Here is a 21,203-nt window from a genome sequence, read left to right on the forward strand (position 1 = left end):
TTTATAACTTTGGGGATCTCAAGCATACTTTCTGAAATTTTTCTCTGGTGCTCCTGTAGTAAAAAAATTTTCAGAAGTATAATCAGCCTCTGAATCTTTAGGATAATGTTAAGTTTTTCTCCTGAACTACGTTTTTCATAAACTCCATGGGTTTTTTTTCTGTTTATTCACACTTAATGAGGAAAGTGCTTTCCAATACTGTAAGGATTTTCTCTGAATTCCCACCTGGGCCTGAGCAGAATTCCCCTCTCAGATCAACCCAGGGGACAAGGAAATGGGTTAATTGCCTTGCTTCTAGCTCAAGTTTCATAATCTGGCAGATTACCTGCTGACTGAGGCACACTTATCTACTTTTCTTACTGCCTGGTTCTCTAACACCAAACAGAATAGAGACATTTAAAATCACAATCCCGTGAATACACTATTACCAGGATTCTTCATGATTTTGCCTTAATTTACAGACCTGGATATCCTCCTTCAGGATGGCATTACCACTTTCTCTCCAGGGCCTGTATACCACTTTCTAGGAGTTGTGGTTGCTGAGGAGCATGAAATGTGAGGAGAAGGAAAATAACACCAGCATAGTACAGGGACCCCTGGTTGAGCTACTATGTCTCTGAGCCAGAGACCTAAGAGTAACAGGGAATTTAAGCTCCTCTCTACCACTTATAAACCTTGAAGGTTTTTCTGTTGTAAAAAGTAAAGCATAATAAGCAGGCAATAGAGCTCCATCAAACTGTCATGGCAAACTCCAAGAATCTCATAACTATCAGTCTGATTTTTCAAAGGTGGGTAAGTCTATCTCTTTTATGGGTATTTCAGAGGGAATATAGGAGAGGATAATTCAGTCACTGTTGGCCAATTACTATTTTAAATAACCAAGAAAGCTTTTCTAGCAACTGGCATTATCAGACAATGGAATATGACACTGTATGAACTTTTCAGGATAGAATACATTCCTACAGAAACTAGGTGCTCATGGAAGAGCAATGGCTATGTTACAGGAAGGCTGGCAGATGAATTCTTAAGCCCTTCCCAAAGTCTAAGAGTCTAGGAAATAACATATTTAATTAATTTAGCTACCTAAATATTGTTTCAGTAAATATTTTATTAAATTTCTTATATGGGATAATTTGCATACTGTCAGACTCCTTTAATTAACAAAACATATGGCTTTGATAGGGAAAACATGCCTAAAAATTCTCACAGCTAACAGTGGTACGCACATGTTCAAGATAAAGTTGTTTTTCACTTAGGCTCAAAATTCCTTTCTTTAAAGAAAAAGTAAATAAAAAAGTACTTTCCTGGTCTTAGGCAAGCTGAAAGAGGCCTATTTTTTAAAACTGTAAATAAAGTATTTTGACTGATCTAGAACAACATATTGGTATGAACTCTTTGCAATCTAAAGCCAAAAAGTAACTTATTTTGAAAATACTTTCAATTCATTTTTAGTTCAGTAAAGACAAAGATGACTGCATGAAGCTAACTTGTCTACTTGCTTTGTTATCAGGTACTTCATACAGAACTCATTCACATCAAATGGTACCTTTAACAGATCATGTTCCCCAGCATTTGCTGCATAACTCCATATAAGTTTTCTGGTACCAGTGGGATCTTCCCAGGCAAAGAGTCGAACTTGTCTTGGCAGCAATACCATTTCTTCCTGTGACCCACTGAAATGCAAGCAACAGAGGGAAGATTAAAATATCCTGGCCTTGAGAAACCTAGACCCGTGGTTTATTGAGGAAAGGACTGGCGCAAACATCTTATAAAACTGCCTTTGTTAATAAAACACAACTCTGCCTAAAAATAAGTACCCTAAAATGTCCAATTAACTAACGATTTTGAAGCTTGAGGGAACAGAATACTGCCCTTTCTGAAGCTGCAGTATACTCTGAACTGATCTAGGCAAGATCACACTAATGAAATTCATTAAAGTAAACAGACTGGTACATCAGAGTTCATCTATAGAAAAGGCTGTGAATAGTAAAAAAATTTTTTTAATTAAAAAAAATTATTTGGCTGTGCTGATCTTAGTTGTAGCATGCAGGATCTTCATTGCCATGTGTAGGATCTTCATTAGGGCATGTGGAATCTTTAGTTGCGGCATGTGGAATCTTTAGTTGCGGCATGTGGGATCTAGTTCCCTGACCAGGGATCAAACCCGGGACCCCTGCATTGGGAGCACAGAGTCTTAACCACTGGACCACAAGGGAAGTCCCAATAGTAAATTTTTTAGTAGCAGAAGAACTTTACTTGGTGCTCAAATTTAAGATTTTAATCAAATGCAACGCAAAAGAAATAAGCTCAGAGGAAAAGAAATTGGGTCCATGTATCACTGCTACTCAAAGCGTGGTCTGTGGACCAGCAGCATTAGCATTACCTGGAGGCTTGCTGGAAAGTGAAAAATTCTGAGCCCCACTTAAAACCTACTAAATCAGAACCTACATTTTAACAAGATTTCTAAGGGATCTTAATATTGATATGTAAGTTTAGAAGTATTGGTCTGGATAATACAAAAGACTTTCCAGAGAACTAAAATAAAACAAAAAGTAACCCAATTAGGGTTTAATCCCAATGTATGCTTTTAAATCTCTCAGCAGATTCAAGCCATGAGAGTTATGAATACGTTAAATCTGCAAGGCATTATTTTATATATATACATATATAATGTATATTATTATTTTATATTTTATATATACATATAAAATAATGCCTTGAAGATTTATAATAATAATTCTTTGCAAATATATATTACGTATTTTAAGGATTTAAAGCTATCTGTTATATCATTATTTAATGGCATTACTCAAGCCAAATGATAGCACAGACAAGAACAACAAAATTCCTATCAGACTGTACTATAATACATTCAACACCACTACTTAATCTTCTACTTTAATCTTTCTTTAATCTTCTGCCCTCTTATTTAATCTTCTACTATTCCTACCAAAAAACTAGACACAGATTTACAGGGAGAGGTTCACTGAGCATCACCAGACTACAAAAGAATGATAATACTTAAACAGGTTCACAATTCCTTACGTGCAATTCTGAAGTTTAAGAAGCTCCAAAACTCCAAATATTTTTCTCTAAGTTTGGTATCAAACGTCATGTGGCAGCAAAACTTGATCTGAACTGATGTGAAACTGTTAACGGTTTCATTTATCCCACTTACTGTGAAGGTTCACAACTTTTGCTACAGGAATACTAATGTGTTTGGTTATAGAGTACTGTCTCAAAACCTGCTACGGGAATTAGCAATAAACATCATGTATCCCTATTACCTTTCTAAAATCTGAAAACATGTAGAATGTGAAACACACCTAGCTCCAAGTATTTCCTAGAAGGGACTGTGGACCAGTAAAAGCAAATCAGATTTTCCAAGAACCCTTTCTTTTCATACCTCTGTTTATATGTGAGGATGTTCCATGGTGTGTGGTTTACTATTAGGGCAGGTGCGGATCCCTCATGGTAATCAGAAAAGCTTATGACAGTTGAATGTGGAGCGGTATCTACATCCACCAAGATACCCCCATTCTATTGTAGAAAAAAAAAAGAGTACGTTTGAGGTATTGGTTTAAACTGCACATGGTACATTTAGAATTTCAATCACTTATATAGATATTACAAAGTTGGTTTTCTTAAGTTCTTACTGAAAAGCACACTGGCTCTGATCTCTTACAAATATATGTATAGCATTATATATTGATATTTTAGTATACTTTCAATTAATTATCAGTATATTTTATAGCATGTCTTAATAAAATATTTTAAAGCAAACTTTAAAAATCAAAGACATTTTAAAACAGGAAAACTTACCAGATCTTCTAAGCTCAATAAAGTGCCATTATCCTGTTGGTTATAAAAGAATGGCTTGGAGGATCCTTCATAGCCCACCACTCTCACACAAAGTTTGCCTGAAAATTTTTCAGGCCAAAATGGAAGGTACTGAAAGTATAAAAGTTAATATCAGTCTTAAAACAATACTATAGTATAAATAAAACAGTGGCTAATAAAGTTTCCAATTCTAATTCAGATCATGATTCAATTACTAAGTTTCTTAAAATAGCCCCTCTACATCTAATATTAAGATTACTGACAATATAATGATTTTTTATGAAGCCAAAAAAACTCCATCAGAAGAATAGATATATTAGTCTTTTCTTATGGAATAATTACAATATGAGAAACTGAAGTGCTATTATTTAAATATTCAAGTATCTTGAATATTTAAAAATTATAATCTTAATAACATTTGCTTTTATGTATAACCCATTTTAATTCCTTAATCACTATGAATTCTTTCACGGAATATCTTAACCTAGATAAACCAGAAGACAACTGAAGGCAGAGGACCTTGCTGGAAGTCCTGACACTATCCTCCAGGCTGTCTGATCTTAATCAAATCATGCACCTTTTTGAGCCTGTTTCCTTATCTGTAAAACTGAGATTATAGTTCCTAAAAAGAAAGTTCCCTCTGTTATAGAATACTGGGTAAATTCTATTTCTAAAAAAAAATACTACTGCAATCAAACTCACATCAAAGATAAAAAGATAAGGAGCATTTATTTGTTGCCAAGTCTATGGAGATCATTCCAAGTGCCTTGGAAAGGCCATGCCTCTTAGAGGTCTAACTGTGTTTGTAGTATAATTGGAATCCTTCTCTTAAGCTTTTGCTAAATATTTTAAATAATTTTAGAATTCTTTTGAGATGTACAGAAAAACAGTCCTATCCTTAAGTCAGGTGGCTTGGTTGAAAGCTCGGGCAAATTCAAGCGCTAACACTTGTCTTTGCATCTGTCCTGTCCCCACTCTTTCCTTATTCTCTTCACGTTTCATCTTGTTGAGTCTACAAAAGTTTAGTTCAAATGCCAGCTCTTCTATGAAACTTTTCCTTTTGATCTAGACCACAATGATCTCAACCTCCAATAACTTTACTGACCTAAAAAAGTAAGATTCAATTTCCTTCTCTGTAAAGCAAGGTGGTTGAATTTTTGGAATTTTTCAAGGAAACTTCCAGCTCATCTATTCAGAGATCCTATAACCACCTATAACTTACCATACACTATCTTCTTCTCTATGTATTAATTTATATGAGTATTAAGCCCTCCAACAAGATTAGATGCTCTTGAATACAAAGACGTTACCTTGCTATTGACACAATACATAGTACTTTATGTACATTTTACAGTACATACCCATGTTTATACATATAGGAAGAACTAGAGAATGAGTGTTAACAGTCTAGACTGAGCTAGTGGTAAATATTATCCACAATTTTTTTCTTCTTTTTTAACATATGCTTATAGTATGAAATAAAAGTCTTTCAAAGCTGGCTGTCATATTTTAACCCACAAATATGGGAGCAAAGTGAGTATGACAGAGATATATATAATTCTTATTTATATGTCTATATTTATTTGTACATTTTAGGAGTCAGTTGTATTAAAGGAAAATATTACCTCTGAAGAAGCAATATAGTTCCATTTATTAGTTGGCATTGAGCCATCAGGTGCAATTTCACCAACTTCTAGTTCTAGTGATGACTTGTTCACAACAGTATAAAAGGGAGTCAAAGTAACTATTCGTGTAAGATTAAAACTGCTCATTTTGATGCTAACACCAACCTGTAAAAAGCAAACAAGCTTATCATTTCCCAGTACTTTACATAGCTTGAAATACACACACACACACACACACACACACACACACACCATTCACATACAGCCTTCTTAAAATATTTTAAAATAAGATTTCTTAAATAAAGTAACTGCTAAGAGTCATATTCCATGACTGATTATCTTCTCACTAAGAAGAAAAATTTTGGTTCCTTAGTTTGGCTCCATCAGAAACAAATTCAAGAAATATCACTCAGTAATTTAACTAATGATGACTTATAATAACAAACTTAATTTAAAAAAATCCTTTACTTTTTAACATTCCAAAATAAATTGTTTTAAAATTAGTGTACAGGCTCGATTTTTGCTACTTTATTAACTCTGCTATCAATAAAATAAAATAAAAATTTCAAAATGGTAATAAAACAAGTCAACTTGTATCAGATTATTCAAATTTTCTCAGTCAAACTTAAGATTTAAGAAACATTTGGCAGGGAGTGGTATGGAATGCAGATTCTAGTATATTCTGAATATTTACCAAGTTGCTTACTTGTATGGATTCAACTGTCTGCCTTAAACTTTGACAAATTCAGGTTTTGCTTTGATACTAGCGGTCCTAGAAATTAGTAGAGAGATATAACAGTCCTCCACGTAATACTTTGAATTCACATTTCTGTACCCCTTAGGATCCAGCTCATTTACTGATGAAAATGTGAATGAAATCAGAAGTAAATAAGCAAGCAAAATTTTACCAGGTATTCCATATTGTTGGCAGGACACTTCACACACCCATAATTTCCCACTGTATCCAATGAAAAACCACTGGACCATGAACTGGTTGAAATTTTTAACTGTACCTACACCAGAGAACACAAACAATCATATAAGAAATCTAAAACACTATATTGACTTTATTTGATGGAATGCTGCTAGACCACTAGAAATTTATTTAGTAACATGAGACAGAAAAATATAACCAAAGGCATGCTGCAAATGGGTAACAGAACCACAGAAACTCTAGGGGACAATGTAATATTTAAAAGCAGAGCTCTGGGGCCTCCCTGGTGGCGCAGTGGTTGAGAGTCCGCCTGCCGATGCAGGGGATACGGGTTCGTGCCCCGGTCTGGGAGGATCCCATATGCCGCGGAGCGGCTGGGCCCGTGAGCCACGGCCGCTGGGCCGGCGCGTCCGGAGCCTGTGCTCCGCAACGGGGGAGGCCACAACAGTGAGAGGCCCGCATACCGCAAAAAGAAAAAAAAAAAAAAAAAAAAAAAAAAGCAGAGCTCTGACCTTCCCATTCACCTATGCAATGAGTATAGTGAATTTAAAGATGTATACCAATGCGACCTTCTGTTATTTGAAAAGGAATTAAAATGTAAAATGATATTTTCCAGTGTTAGACTTTTGATACAGAGCTAATGAATTCTTAAAGTTTTAGCACACAGCGAATTTATGCTTTTAACATTATTCAGCAAACAATAAAGGAAAAATGTTGTGATAAGCAGAATGGAAGACACAATTCCTGTCTTCAATGAGCTTCCAACTAAACAAACAGATAGGAAATACATACTAATAATTATGATGCGAGACTCAATGTGATAACAACTATATAAAAGGGATAATATGCAATCAAGGTGAGAGGGTAAAAAGTTTACTTCTGGCTATGGGATTCAGATAAAGTTGTATAGAAGAGATCTAATTCTGCTCCTGTATTAACCTCCATCCACCCAATAGATTATAAAATACCTGAGTACAACCAGAGGTCAGACACATAAACAAGTACAATATCAAGTATTAATCAAAACTCTAAGACACAGGTTCTCAAAGTGTGGTCTCTGGACCAGCACCATCAGCAACACCTGGCAATCTGTGGAAAATGCAAATTCTCAGACCCTACTCAGACCTACTGAATCGAACTATGGGGGTCTGATCCAGCAATCTGTTTTCAAAGCCCTCTAGGTGATTCCAACGCACACTGAGATTTGAGAAGCACTTCTCTAAAAGAACACAGATGGAATATCTAGCCCCACTTTAGATGGTCAGAGAATCCTTCACACATGTCAGGCTGGAGCAGACTGCCAAAGGATGAACAGCGGATAACCAGAAAACATGAGGCAGACAGGCAAAGCACAGAGCAAGAGGCATTCTAGGCAGAGAGTGCAGCCATACAAAGGCATAGAGGTAAACAAACTATACCAAGATGTGAGTATGAAAAGGAAAGAAGGGACCAGAGCATGAAGGATCAGGCCTTACACATGAGGTTTCTCTCACAAAGGCCTGCTTTAGTGCTTCACACATAGGAGGGCTCAGTTAAAATAAACCAAATTCAACTGTTCTATCTTTTGAAATGCCATTGCATCACTGGTAACCTACATAAAATCAAGGTTTCTACTTGACACTATGTCAAGAACAGAAGTAATTCTAGGGGCACCAGAGAAAAAGGTAACTCAGTCTTGGGACACTATTGTTGTTATTTCCTAATATCCCACTTAACCGTGTATTCCTTAAAAGTCCTCTTGTACCTAATTCATACCTGTGACACTGAGCAAAGAGGTTAGCATGGCATTAGATAAACAATAAACAGGTAATTTGTTTTATCAACAAAAACACACCTTATTTTTACTAAAAATGTTCTTCTTCTTGAAAGAGAATAAAATAATATCCCTAAAATCAGCTGGATGTTTCACATGAATTTCTTCTGAACGATACTGGAGAACCCGAGAAGTCTTGTTGATTAGCCAATAGGGACTAAAGATGGATAGCTCCATCTGGCTGCCAATTCGCTTGACATGTACTGACAGGTCAACTGTCAACGCTTCTGTGGAGTCAGAAGAAAAATACACAAGAAAGAATTCGGGAAGTGTATCACATATACGGAAATGTCCATTCCAGTTTTTGCCCTGATATTTCACCAGAACTAATTCCATTATTTCTCCATTGATTCTCGAATGTAGAACATTGGCAGCACTGCCTTCTGCTAGCTCATGAGTTTCTGCTGTTCCCTAAAAACAAACAAACAAAAACTATATTTGCTTACCAATTTTTTAAAAACCTCTGCAATAACGTCCATATTTTATACAAACACTAAGTAACCTACCAGATTCACATTAACTGACAAGTCTTCAAGGTACCATCTTACATATTATGAATATCCAACAATTACTAATGATTACAAATAAAACACTATATCATAGCCAAAGTCAGAAACTGTCTTTTGGTCATTAGCAGGCCAATGGTTATAACTGAGAAAGAGACCTGTGCCAAGAATCAAAGGCTGGACTCCGGAACACTGGCTGTTTTCCATTAACAGCTATGTCATTAAATGAGCCACTTAACTGCCTGGACTTCAGCTTCATCCTTTATTCACATACTACACCTAATGGTTCTCATACAAGTAGAATAAGAAAAGTGATATCAAGCTATGCTGACAAGCTATCTAAGGTGGAACTACTTTAAAAATGAGTAATAGCAACATAATAAATTAGGCTTCCTTACCAAAAGCATCTCTTGTATAAATACTACTTAGTTCATCTAATTAATTTTATTCTCTGCAACTCAGGCATGGCTCATTGTCAGACAAAGAAAATAAATTTAGGTTCCAAATACTTCCCAGATTTTTGTATTTTGATATGTTGTGGTATGTAGAAATTTAAAAATATTTATCATACTTCATTACTAGAAAATGTTCCCTAATATTTTTTAAGACAGTAATTATTTTTCAGTTCAACAGAAACTTGAACCAAATAATCATCACTTTAAAACAAAAAACTTTAAAATTAACTTCATAATAAATTAAGATGAAGTATTTTCTCACTGGCATTTTTCCATACTTTAGCTAAGAGAATTATACTTAGATAATAAAAAGACTATTATAATTATTAATTTAGAGCAGATGCAGCAGAGTTCAGTGGTGGAGAACAAGGAACCAAATTGCTTAGGTTTAAATTCCAGCTCTACTATTTATTAGCTGTGGGATCCTGGACGTATCACTTAACCCCTCTGTGACTCAGCTTCCTCATCTGTAAAATGGGTCTAATAACAGTACCTTCTTCAGGAAGTTATTGTAAGGACTAAATGTGTTAATACATGTAAAATACATGACATAGTGGCTGGCACAAAGTAGATGTTATACCAGTTTTTGTTATTATTAATATTATTAAAGCATTACAAGTAGGTGAATGTAAAACACTGACCTCAATTAAAAATACCATTAAAAAAAAACAAACTAGAATTCACTCCATGTAATAATAAAAGTCAAGTAAAATGCAAGAGGCATACCTCAAGTAAATATCTTAGAGAATATGGGAGAAAATTCCGCAAAGTGACAGTAGGGTAAAGATGAATGATGTAAGCTGGATCCCAGTCTTTCCTGTGTGTACATATATAGCTTAATTCATCAGGCACAGCAATTGTATTGACTATAAGAGGTAAGAAGTTGACTTCTGTTGACGGACACTGCAGCATGCATCTGATTTCCCTGCTCCGATGAAGTTCTTCCTTCCAGGAAATGTACGTGGTGGATTCTTTGTACTGATTCTCTAAGATACCAGCTGGCTGAATGAACAGCTGACACCTACAGAAGAAGAAAACAGAGTGGGAAAACTGTTTTTACTGAGAATGTAAGAAAAAGAATCTCATTAATTCTTCTTGATAACTCTACAAGATAAGTACTATTATTCCTATCTTTACAGATAAGAAAAACAAGGCTAAGCAAGTTTAAGAAACTTGCCCAAAGTCACACAGCTGACTCATGGAAGTACCTTCTGGGAAAAAATACTCTGTAAAAAATGACAACTTAAAAAAAAAAGTCATTTCAAATACAAAGGCAATCTAATAAAAGTAAGTCTCAGAAAATTCTAAAACATCAAGTATACAACAAATTTCATCTGGTAAATTCAACAATACAAATGTATTTCTCTGTATGTCTCAAAACTGGCTTTTACAGATCTTTAGATAATAAGAATTATTATGATGTAGAATATAGATATTTTACTTTTTTCTAGAATAAAGATCCTAATTCACAGAATTAAAAATGTATATTATGAACCTTTTATATCAACATATTCAAGGAAGTATCTACCTATATGAATCTAAAGGAACATGGAACTCCTCTTCAGGTCTGGCTACTCCAATGCGCTCCAATAACTTCACATTCTTAACGTATTTATAGATGATGAAAGCAATAGAGAAATGGTTTTTAATCTGTTGGACAAAAAAACATACAAGTTGTTTAAAAAGATGTAGACATTCAAAAGAAAAACGTGAGCCACACACAATCACTTTTAGATCTAAAAAATTTCAAGCCCAATATTGGAAGATACTTTTATGGTAATTGAAAAGTTTTAAGATATTTAAGGAGCTATATATATATATGAAACTTGATGTTTAAACAGAAGTTAAAAATTATTAGGATATTCACATGTTCATATATTACAGACTGATTTTTTTAGTGTGTACTATTATCTTTCAAATACGTATTAATCTTTGAGGATTTCAGTCATAATATTTTCCTCATTACAACCTTTTCTCAATGCACCATACAACTAAACAGAAAAGGATAGTAAAGGAAACATGAGGTAAATAAATACAGTACAATCCTTCCTTAACTACAGTGTAATATAGGTTGGAGCTAATAGTAAACTGAGAGACAATGACCAAAATTGGAAATCCTTTCATTTTTATCTGATGTTATAGGTAGGAAGAAATATTGTTCTGCTGACCATATGCTGAAATCTGTAATAATGCAGAGAAAAAGAAAAATTGATAAAGCCTTAAAGGTGGAAAAAAATATTTATACAGATTAATATGCTAAAATTTTTTTCTGGGGAGACCATTTCAACATTCCTTCATACATACTTGAAAAATACAATACAAAGAGAATGGAATGTTATCCTATTTGACAACCAGCTATTACTGCAATATTCCTCAGTTCTGAATCTTTAAAGGAATAGACAAAAATTTCACTAATTTTAAACCCAGGAGACAACAAAAATGGGCTTTAAATTAACAACAGCATTTCATGAGACACTTAAAATGAAGAATATTACAAAAGTAAGTTGGACAGGAAATACCCAGTTCAAACTATTATTTATTTCTGAACAATCAGTACTGACCTAATGAAGTTTTATTATATTCCTATATTCAGCCAAATGATTTAATATTTCTTGATATACTTAAAGGAACACAATTCACTTTAATGCATTACCTGCAGAGGCGAACGAAGGGTAATTACTTTGTTCCCTTCAGTTGCATCTATTTGTACCACAAGTGAGTCAAAATGACTGGCATTGGGATTCCATACATTATACAATCGCCGTCCAGGTCTGGCAACAGGGACTTTTGTAACTTCCGTATATCCATGAGGTGCTAAGTCAGAGCATAAGTGAGAAGCATTCCAAATACTAATTTACCTAAGTTTTTATAAGAGATCAGGAGCAGCACCTCAAAATAATGACAAGAGTATTCTTCCTCATGACTAGAAATGTAGACTACACAAAATTCTTTTCTAAGACACAGCAGCTAACAAAGAAAGGAAACCAGTTATAAAATTTTTTGACCCCAAACAATTTCTCTTGGGGTTTTAAATGTATTAAAACAAACAAAATCCAACTTGTTCCTTATTTTCTCAACTATATAACAATAAAAATGGCTTTTTTTTTAAATGGTGATAACTACTGTCAACATTTTAAGACTTCTGAATATAGTTATTTTCTCTCCTCACTGAACTCCAGTCCCTTCTGAAGCATACTACATACTGTACTATTTAAGCACATAGAAATAATCTAGTTTTCTAAGGTAATTCTTAAATTAATCACGTTTAATTTTCTCAAGTTTAGAGGAAGAAAACAAAAGTTTATCAACTATTTGTTTCAAGCCTTTAGAAATGTTGTCTCTCAAGGTTATCTGCAGCAAATATTTTTCCATATTTTATCAAAAATAAGCTGACACCAGTAATTCTGAAGATACCCTTAAAAATAGCATAAATATAGCATACCAAAGGTCAGAGAGAAGAGGGAGCTCTCCTGACGGCTCAGTGTAGATAGTTTCCCTTGACATGAAGGTTCCATGCTGGCATATTCCAATTCCAATTTCTGACCGGCATCAACATCACACACATCACTTTTCTCAAGGGAGCCCATCACTCGGAGATTATGACTGGGCTGCACCTTAATGGGAACACCTACAGAATTTGTTACTGTAAAAGGTGCCCTGTCTTTTAAAGAGTAGTCAAAAGTAGAAGCAGTGCCCTCTGAAAAACCCTGAAAAGGAACACAACAACACAATAAAACTTTTGCAAAATTCAAATTTTTTTTTCAAAACCTAAATTTCAACTACACATTTTTTAGAAACAAATGTTGATGACAGGGCTTCCCTGGTGGCGCAGTGGTTGAGAGTCCGCCTGCTGATGCATGGGACACGGGTTCGTGCCCCGGTCCGGGAAGATCCCACATGCCACGAAGCGGCTGGGCCCGTGAGCCATGGCCGCTGAGCCTGCGCGTCCAGAGCCTGTGCTCCGCAACGGGAGAGACCACAACAGTGAGAGGCCCGCATACCGCAAAAAAAAAAAAAAAAAAAAAAAAAAAAAAAAAATGTTGATGACAAACAAAAATAATGCACACGTTTCAATTTAAAATTCCATTTGAAATAGTCCAAGCAAGAACCAAACATACTTTTGCTAAATTGTTGAAAACATTAAGACAGCTTTTGGATATTGTTATATTCATTGTATCTCCTGAAGAAATAACAATTTCTGTTTCTGGCTCAGGAAGTAGAATAAAATAATCTCCTGGCATCAAACTTTTATCCTGGACTGGATTCTTCTTTACCTATGACGATAAATACATAGCAAATTTATTAGCCAATGAATAATAAAATTAAAATACTCTTGATAGAGTCAAGGTTAAATTCTCCTAACATTGTCACTTTATATTAAGGCTCCTCAAAAGTCTCATTTTCAAAAATATTCAGTGCTTCACCCTGACTTAGCACAAGTCAGCATTCTTTCTTTCAGTGTGTAGTCCACGCATAGGGAAATGTTTAGAATTGTGCCATGGAAGGACTCCAAGTGAGTTACAATATTTGTCTTTTGTGCATTCACCAGAGAAAGCTATTTAACCAGTGTCACCTAATTGGTCATTTTACGTTGATGAGCACTTTAAGAGGACCCTGAAGTCTAAACTGATCCTTATCAGAAGTAACATCTGGAATTCCTTCTAGTTTTTACCAGTAACACCTATAAATAAGTAATATGATAAGCTTTCAACCAGCCATCAGATTCCATCATAGTTTTCGTTCTAAAGGCATTTCAAAAGTCTTGTAAAACATTCTTTGTTAGCCTGCCTACTCCAAAGAGAGGTAGGTCAGAAATATTACTTCTACTTTGAGAGGAAATTAGGACACAGGTTAAGTGACTGCTCATCTTTAAAATAAGAATCTGCTAAGTCAATTTCAATGCCTCACACTTGAGTCAAGTTGCCCCAGAGAAGTATGCTGTGATAATTTGTGAAGGGTATAAAACTTGTGTTCCTGTTAATCTAGGAAGATGTGTTTCGGTATGTAGGACTCTGTAGTGTTCTCAGGAAGTACCATAAAGAGATGACACAAAGAATTCATGAACCAGAATAGCAGTTCTTGGATTTTTTGGTCTCTTAAAATGATTGAGGATCCCAAAAAGCTTCATTTGTGTGGGTTATTATCTATCAGTATGTACTCTATGAGAAACTAAAACTGAGAAAATTTTAAATATTCACTTAAAACCAACAATTACATGTTAACATAAATAATATTTTAATGAAAAATAACCATTAAAAATACATAGTGAGAAGAGGAGTATTTACAAATCTCTTTAGTGCAAGCCTTAAGAGAAGACAGGTGGACTCATTTCTAATTTTGTATTCAATCTGCTGCAAAACTGCATAGTCTCTGGAAAATTCCACTGTATGCCCATGAGAGAATGAGAATGAAAATGATACATAATGTCTGAATATTATTATGAAAAGAATTTTGATCCCATGATCCTCTAAAAGGGCCTCAAGGATCCTGGACTACATCTTGAGAATCTCTGAACTAAAAAAATATATATATAAATGAATGTACACAATGATATTATTTTATTATGATTTCCTTACAGCAAGCCTTAAATTCCATGGTCTCTTCCCCTCCAATCTCTCAATCAGTGGCTCCCATACAGCATGGGTCTCATTGTAATAATGAACCTGGAAAGGCACAGAATTATGAGTCTTAAAACATTAACTACGTATTTCTATAACCAGTAGGAAAAAATATTAAGTAATGTTATATGCCAATAACCATTTTAACAATACACCTAAGGACACAAAGGATATTTATAAAGAGGGTGCATTTTATTTTACTCTTACTTTGCTCCATAAACCAATTATTTAGCAAAAGAACCTTTAAAAAGTAATGACCAAATAAATAGTACTATACATGAATAAATTAAATGTTAGAATGTATTATCTATTCATATATATACTTGCTATGGTCATGCACACAAAAAAGCTCACTTCTTAATTCCTCCATTGTACTTTTAAGGAAGTTGCCTCTGAAGGTGGGTAATAATTCATGTGGTCATACCTCTAGTGTCATGTCAGCAGAAACAGCCATTAGGGAAGTCCAATTTTTAATGCTTCCTGAAAACTTAGACTCTGCCAATAATAGAGGTACAGTTCGATGCCCAAGGCCACACTCTAAGGTAACTTGAACTGACTGGACAACAACAGCACAATTTTCGTCTATCGGTGGATTTTCAATGTCTTTGAAATTTTCTGTTATTTCTGTGGCCATGTCAATACCAAGAAACCAAGAGTTATAATCACTAATAGATTTGACACCCCAAAGATGTTCCGTTTCCTTAGATATATCTTTGGATTCATCTTCTTTTGTCTTTGGAGACAGAGCAGCCATTATTGTCATCACAGTATTAAGAATTATGGGTGAAATCTTTAAAAAAGAAAGGAGAAAAAGATTTAGAATAAATTATTTCGCAGATGAGAAGAATTAATACATAACACACAAAATTTAAAGTAACTAATTACAATTTTAAATATATTAAATTAATAACTGAGGAAAACAAAAGAGCACACACAAAATCATGTGTCAAGTCAACTAACCTCAAAACAGTGATTTCTGCCCAGGTTATTCTAGAATTAAGTGACTAACGTGCATGTCAATTGTTGAAACCTAAAGTTAAATCAGTTAATTCAGAGTGAAACAGTGTTATGTGAACAGAAAAATGTAGAAGTGTAACTGAATTTTTCATTTTTCAACCAGCTGCATTAACTAAACCAAAGTATGTGATCCTCATCAAGATATACACACATGGTTTTCATTTGTCTTACTGACATAGGAAACCTGAGAATCACCATGGACCCCCTTTCACCCTAAGATCTGAAAATTCCACCTCCTATTATCTTTGGATAGTATCTTTGCTCACCTCCTCATTCCAATCATTGTGTCTTAGTTCTTAGCAACGATGATGTCTTCCATGTCCTGTCAGCACCATCTCGGGCCACCCACCACATGATTTTTCTAAAACCCAAATCTGAGCATGTCATTCCTATGTTTAAAATCTTCAACAACTCCCCATAACTTACAGGGTAAGACTAAAACTCTCTTTAGCGTAGGACACAAACTTCTTTGTGACCTGATGCCTAATCAGTTAAGCTACCCATGGTTTCCCAAAGTTTCAGCAATACTGGGTTAAAGAAATTAAGTGGATTCCTTTACTGTTCACTTCTCACAACCCTTACTTGTTTAATATGCTAAGGAGATATGATTACATCACCAAAAGAAGGAGCGAGTATGCAGTACTTCCCAAACTTACCTACCTGTCAACTGAATCCTTTTCTTCATTGCCTTATTAATGTCACCTATAATAGTGTTCTCAGTCCTACGACTCTACCACACCATTCTCCCCATCCACATGGGATCAACCCTCCAAGTCCTTAAAGGATTTTTCAAGCCTTTGCCTTTATGCATATTGTTGGTTCTGTCTAGGTAACCCTTTCCCTCTCTCTCCATCTAACCGCCCTCAGATGTTCAAAGCTCAGTTCAAGTAGCCCCACTTCCAGAAAGCTTCCCCTGATGTCCTAGTCTGAGCTGGAGGCTCCTGCCTGCACCCCCAAGACCACCTCATGCACACCTCTAGCACTGAAAGCTGAAAGTAATCACTCATTTACTTCTTTCTCTCACATATATCACTAAGTTTTTTGAATGTAGGGACCATGTACCCTCAGTGCTTTGTACAGGACATTCTTCATACACAGTAAAGGCTCAAAAAATGTGTGCTCAATACATAAGTAAAGTGATATACAAAGACATGGAAAAACAATCCCTCAGCACCATAACCCACTGTCGCAGGCAAAATGCATGCAAATCCAAGTTTTCTCCCCATTTAGCATTTTAAGTCTGTAGAAAAGTAAATCTGTTAACAAAATACCATCTAAGACAAACCAGTAATTTAAAATATTGAGAGAAAAGTACTTTGGAGAGCAGATTGCTTTTTCAATACTACCAATGTAAGAGATTAAAAAAATTCTAATTTATTTCTGGCATACATCTGTCATTATAAATATTTTATAAGACAAATAAAACATTTAATCACATAATTATTAAATTCAACCAAACTACACCTCAAATAAAAGCCTAAAAATAACAGTGCAAATAAAATAAGAGCAACCTCATTTCTCCATCCTTCCTTTCCTTCTCTTCCCACTTCATCTCTGCTCTCACCACCCAAACCCAATCTCCAACACACACACAAATATACTAGATAAAAACTATCCTGATCATTTAAAAGTGCAGTTCACCCTGAGCAACATGGGTTTGAACTGCGGGGGTTCACTTATATGTGGATTTTTTTTCAGTAGTAAATACTATGGTACTACACGAGCCACAGCTGTTTGAATCCGCAGATGTAGAACCTCAGACACGGAGGAATGCAGATTCTGAGGAACCGCATAAACCGAGGCCTGACTATAAAGTTAAAGCACTGCTAATCCCCACGTTGCTCAAGAGTCACCTGCACTCTTTCAAAGAAAACAGAAACAAACATTTGCATTAAAGAAAAATGTATTTTAATATTAGAGGTTTTTATTGATTACTAAATATGTGACTAGCATAATGCTCTAGATGTGAGAGTCATCAAAAGATAAGAAAAATAAGAATTGATTGTGGGACTTCCCTTGTGGCGCAGTGGTTAAGAACCCACCTGCCAATGCAGGGGACACAGGTTCGAGCCCTGGTCCAGGAAGATCCCACATGCCGCAGAGCAACTAAGCCCATGTGCCACAACTGCTGAGCCGGTGCTCTAGAGCCCCTGAGCCACTACTGAGCCCGGGTGCCACAACTACGGAAGCCCGCATGCCTAGAGCCCATGCTCTGCAACAAGAGAAGCCACTGCAATGAGAAGCCTGCGCACCGCAAGGAAGAGTAGTCCCCGCTCGCTGCAACTAGAGAAAGCCCGCGTGCAGCAACGAAGACCCAATGCAGCCAAAAATAAATAAATTAATTAATTAATTTAAAAAAAAAAAGAATTGATCTTCACCCAAATAATATGATAGGCACTAACCTTAATTATAAATTCTTCAACTTCAATATTTATATCTTCTTTTCCTGAAGCCCATGTACATTTTTTCATAAATAGAGAACAGGGCTGTAAGACCTAGAAACAAATAAATGAAATTTACTTATGAACATGTCTTAACTTAATTTGAGGTCTTTAACTATAGTCTACAACTAGAAGCTAAAAGGCAAATTAAATTAGCTGAGAATCTCTTGTGAGGGCTCCTCCAAACTATAACAAGTCTATGACCGTTGGAAAGGACTTTAAGCGGTTCTGATGAATTCCTTTATGCCAAATTCTTAAGTAGTAATGCACATTTACTATTAGAAGTTTAAAATGTTTCCTTTTGCTAAAATGTCTTTTAAATGATGCCCTATGTAAAATACACTTTTAAGATATCTACAAAAATGAGCTAAGGACTATGGTAAGGTCTTACATTTGCAAAGAGGTAAATGAGGAAATGGAAATGGTATTTCATTATAATTTTTATGGTCACTAAATCACTTGAAGATGTTATTCTAAACAAACAGTTCTGTTAACACCTTTTAAAAAGACTATAGTAAGGTAGGTAAATGAACAGCTTCCAGATGATTAACAACAGGTCAGTCTTGAATTTCCTGTAAGGTCCTTATTAGAATAGATTTCAAATCTTCAAATTCGACGATTTATTAAAACCATGAAGGCTATGTTATTAAATACCATTAAAGAAACAAATAAAATGCACCTGAACTGAATGGGGGAACTAGTATGCATAACTTTCATTTTTAAAAAAGTAGGATGAGGGCTTCCCTGGTGGCGCAGTGGTTGAGAGTCCGCCTGACGATGCAGGGGACACGGGTTTGTGCCCCGGTCTGGGAAGATCCCACATGCCACGGAGCGGCTGGGCCCGTGAGCCATGGCCGTTGAGCCTGCGTGTCCGGAGCCTGTGCTCCGCAACGGGAGAGGCCACAACAGTGAGAGGCCCACATGCCGCAAAAAAAAAAAAAAAAAAAAAAAAAAAAAAAAAGTAGGATGAGCTTTAAATAGAATGATTAATATAAGCTTTCTGTGACATGTCAAAAGAAGATGATCCTGGGACTTCCCCTGTGGCGCAGTGGATAGGACTCTGCACTCCCAACGCAGGGGGTCCCTGGTCAGGGAACTAGATCCCACATGCATGCCACAACTAAGACCCGGTGCAACCAAAAAAAAAAAAAAAAAAAAAAGATGATCCTGCTAAAAAGAATGTTTCATGATACAGTATAGATTAAGCCTAGCACTGCACTTCTTTATGCAAGTCACTTTGTCCATGAATTTTTTTAAATTTAAAATAACACTGCAAATGAGTCACATTATATAATGATGCTCTATAACATAAAATTATCAATTTAACATTAAAAAACATTTGGTACAGTAATAAATTTAATTAACTAAAACCATATTTTTCAACTATAATGTGAAAGCACAACTGAAGTTAATTTGTAATAAAGCAAAACATAATCTCTTTTGGGCACATGACTAATGAATTTTTTGGTTCATTCATCCACTCACTCATTGGATATACTGTGGTGAACAAAAGCAACAGCTGAAAAGGAATGTTGCTTTGTACTAAAATTCAAATACTGTTCAGCAAAAGACAGTATAATGAAAATGAGTCTGGAGACGGTCTACAGTTCTGTCACTACAGACATGGCTAAATCATTTAACATCTTTGGGACTCAACATCCTTATCTGTAAAATCTCAAGCTGGAGTAAATACTCTCTGAAGTCCTACAGAGCTCTCACATTCTGGGATTCTATGAATCAACCATATCTGCCATCCTTCAATCCAAGCTTAGAATATAAGGTAATTCTTACTGTGGTAATGTTTTCTCTTCTCTTCTCTCTGAGAAAAGGGCAAGCAAGCACTTTAAGATCTCTCACAGAAGCTTTCATTATCTGTTCGAGTTTGGATGTCGATAGACAGAGGTTACACCAGAATGAGGCTGTCAGAGCAGGAGCGTCAGCCTTTGTCAGGTTGGCAACAAACACCACTTCTGGATCTGTGATCTTGGCGTTTAAAGTCATATTTGGTCTTACAGAGTCATCTGAAGAAACAAAAATAAGAACCATAAAAGTTCTAGTAAAGTAAATCTTGTCACTTGGGTACATGTTATCTGTAAGTTGCTAAGTTGCTTGTAATATCCTGCTATTATGGATATGGTGAAAGTAACAATATTAACAACTGATCAGTAAAGACTGACGATAAATGATTATTAACAAATGCTGATTACGTGGGATAATGCAATCTGTTGTTAAGAAGATCATTCTCACTTTGACCTAGCAGAAATCATCTTGTTTTGAAGTTCTTTTTGTCAGAATTAACGCATATATGCGATGCATGTGTGTATACGTCTGAGTGTGTCCTATGTTATGCTGCAGGAGCAAGGAAGGGAAAACAGGCGAGGGGAGTATCAGGAAGAGGACAGGAAACCCTGATACGTACACAGGCCATTATTACTTGTCTGCCTTGATTTCAACCTTAAGTCTACAGTTAGTGTCATACAATCTATAGTATAAACAAATTACATGCATATATGAATACAGAGATATCACATGATTACTGTTTAAGAAAGGTAAATGGTAAGGAAGGAAAGGTAAAAATAAAATTCTGACCTTGCCAGTAAACGGCAGTTTTCCAATCTTGCTGAGTTGCACATTAGAGAGAAAAATGACTGACCTCAGACAATCACAATTTAACAGAGAAAATCACTGATCTACTTGGCAATGCTGGAATAAATGGTTTATGGGTCAGGGAGTGGCACCAGCATACACGGAGACCATTCTTGTGCAAACCCTCTGCTAAGTTTAAGTAATCTAAGGTGATGTCCAGGGGTGTCATGCTGGATCCTCCAATACTTCCACCCTCTGCTTTCAGCTGTTTAATTGCTCTTCAATATGATTTAATTCTTCCAAATATTTTCTTTGAATAAAAGATTCCCTTTTTATAAAACAGGCTGTATTTCTGGATGGGTAAAGAA

The 21,203-nt window shown here is 35.5% G+C and overlaps 1 protein-coding gene across 2 annotated transcripts in view; it reads right to left on the reverse strand.

The window, feature by feature from the left end:
* VPS13C (vacuolar protein sorting 13 homolog C) overlaps window positions 1-21,203 on the reverse strand; it is a 177,828-nt gene that overhangs the window by 33,052 nt on the left and 123,573 nt on the right. For both annotated transcript variants that reach the window (XM_082618382.1, XM_082618381.1), the window contains exons 50-64: window positions 20,041-20,270; window positions 18,211-18,303; window positions 15,216-15,581; window positions 14,750-14,836; window positions 13,292-13,447; window positions 12,616-12,880; window positions 11,827-11,987; window positions 10,702-10,823; window positions 9,900-10,194; window positions 8,234-8,623; window positions 6,374-6,478; window positions 5,466-5,630; window positions 3,823-3,951; window positions 3,407-3,540; window positions 1,547-1,673 (exon numbers count right to left, since the gene is read on the reverse strand). In XM_082618382.1, the coding sequence (XP_082474508.1) occupies window positions 1,547-1,673; window positions 3,407-3,540; window positions 3,823-3,951; window positions 5,466-5,630; window positions 6,374-6,478; window positions 8,234-8,623; window positions 9,900-10,194; window positions 10,702-10,823; window positions 11,827-11,987; window positions 12,616-12,880; window positions 13,292-13,447; window positions 14,750-14,836; window positions 15,216-15,581; window positions 18,211-18,303; window positions 20,041-20,270 (2,825 nt within the window). The remainder of the gene's footprint in view (window positions 1-1,546; window positions 1,674-3,406; window positions 3,541-3,822; window positions 3,952-5,465; window positions 5,631-6,373; window positions 6,479-8,233; window positions 8,624-9,899; window positions 10,195-10,701; window positions 10,824-11,826; window positions 11,988-12,615; window positions 12,881-13,291; window positions 13,448-14,749; window positions 14,837-15,215; window positions 15,582-18,210; window positions 18,304-20,040; window positions 20,271-21,203) is intronic.

Source organism: Mesoplodon mirus, assembly GCF_964341445.2.
Source record: "Mesoplodon mirus genome assembly, chromosome: 4".
Taxonomy (NCBI): domain Eukaryota; kingdom Metazoa; phylum Chordata; class Mammalia; order Artiodactyla; family Ziphiidae; genus Mesoplodon; species Mesoplodon mirus.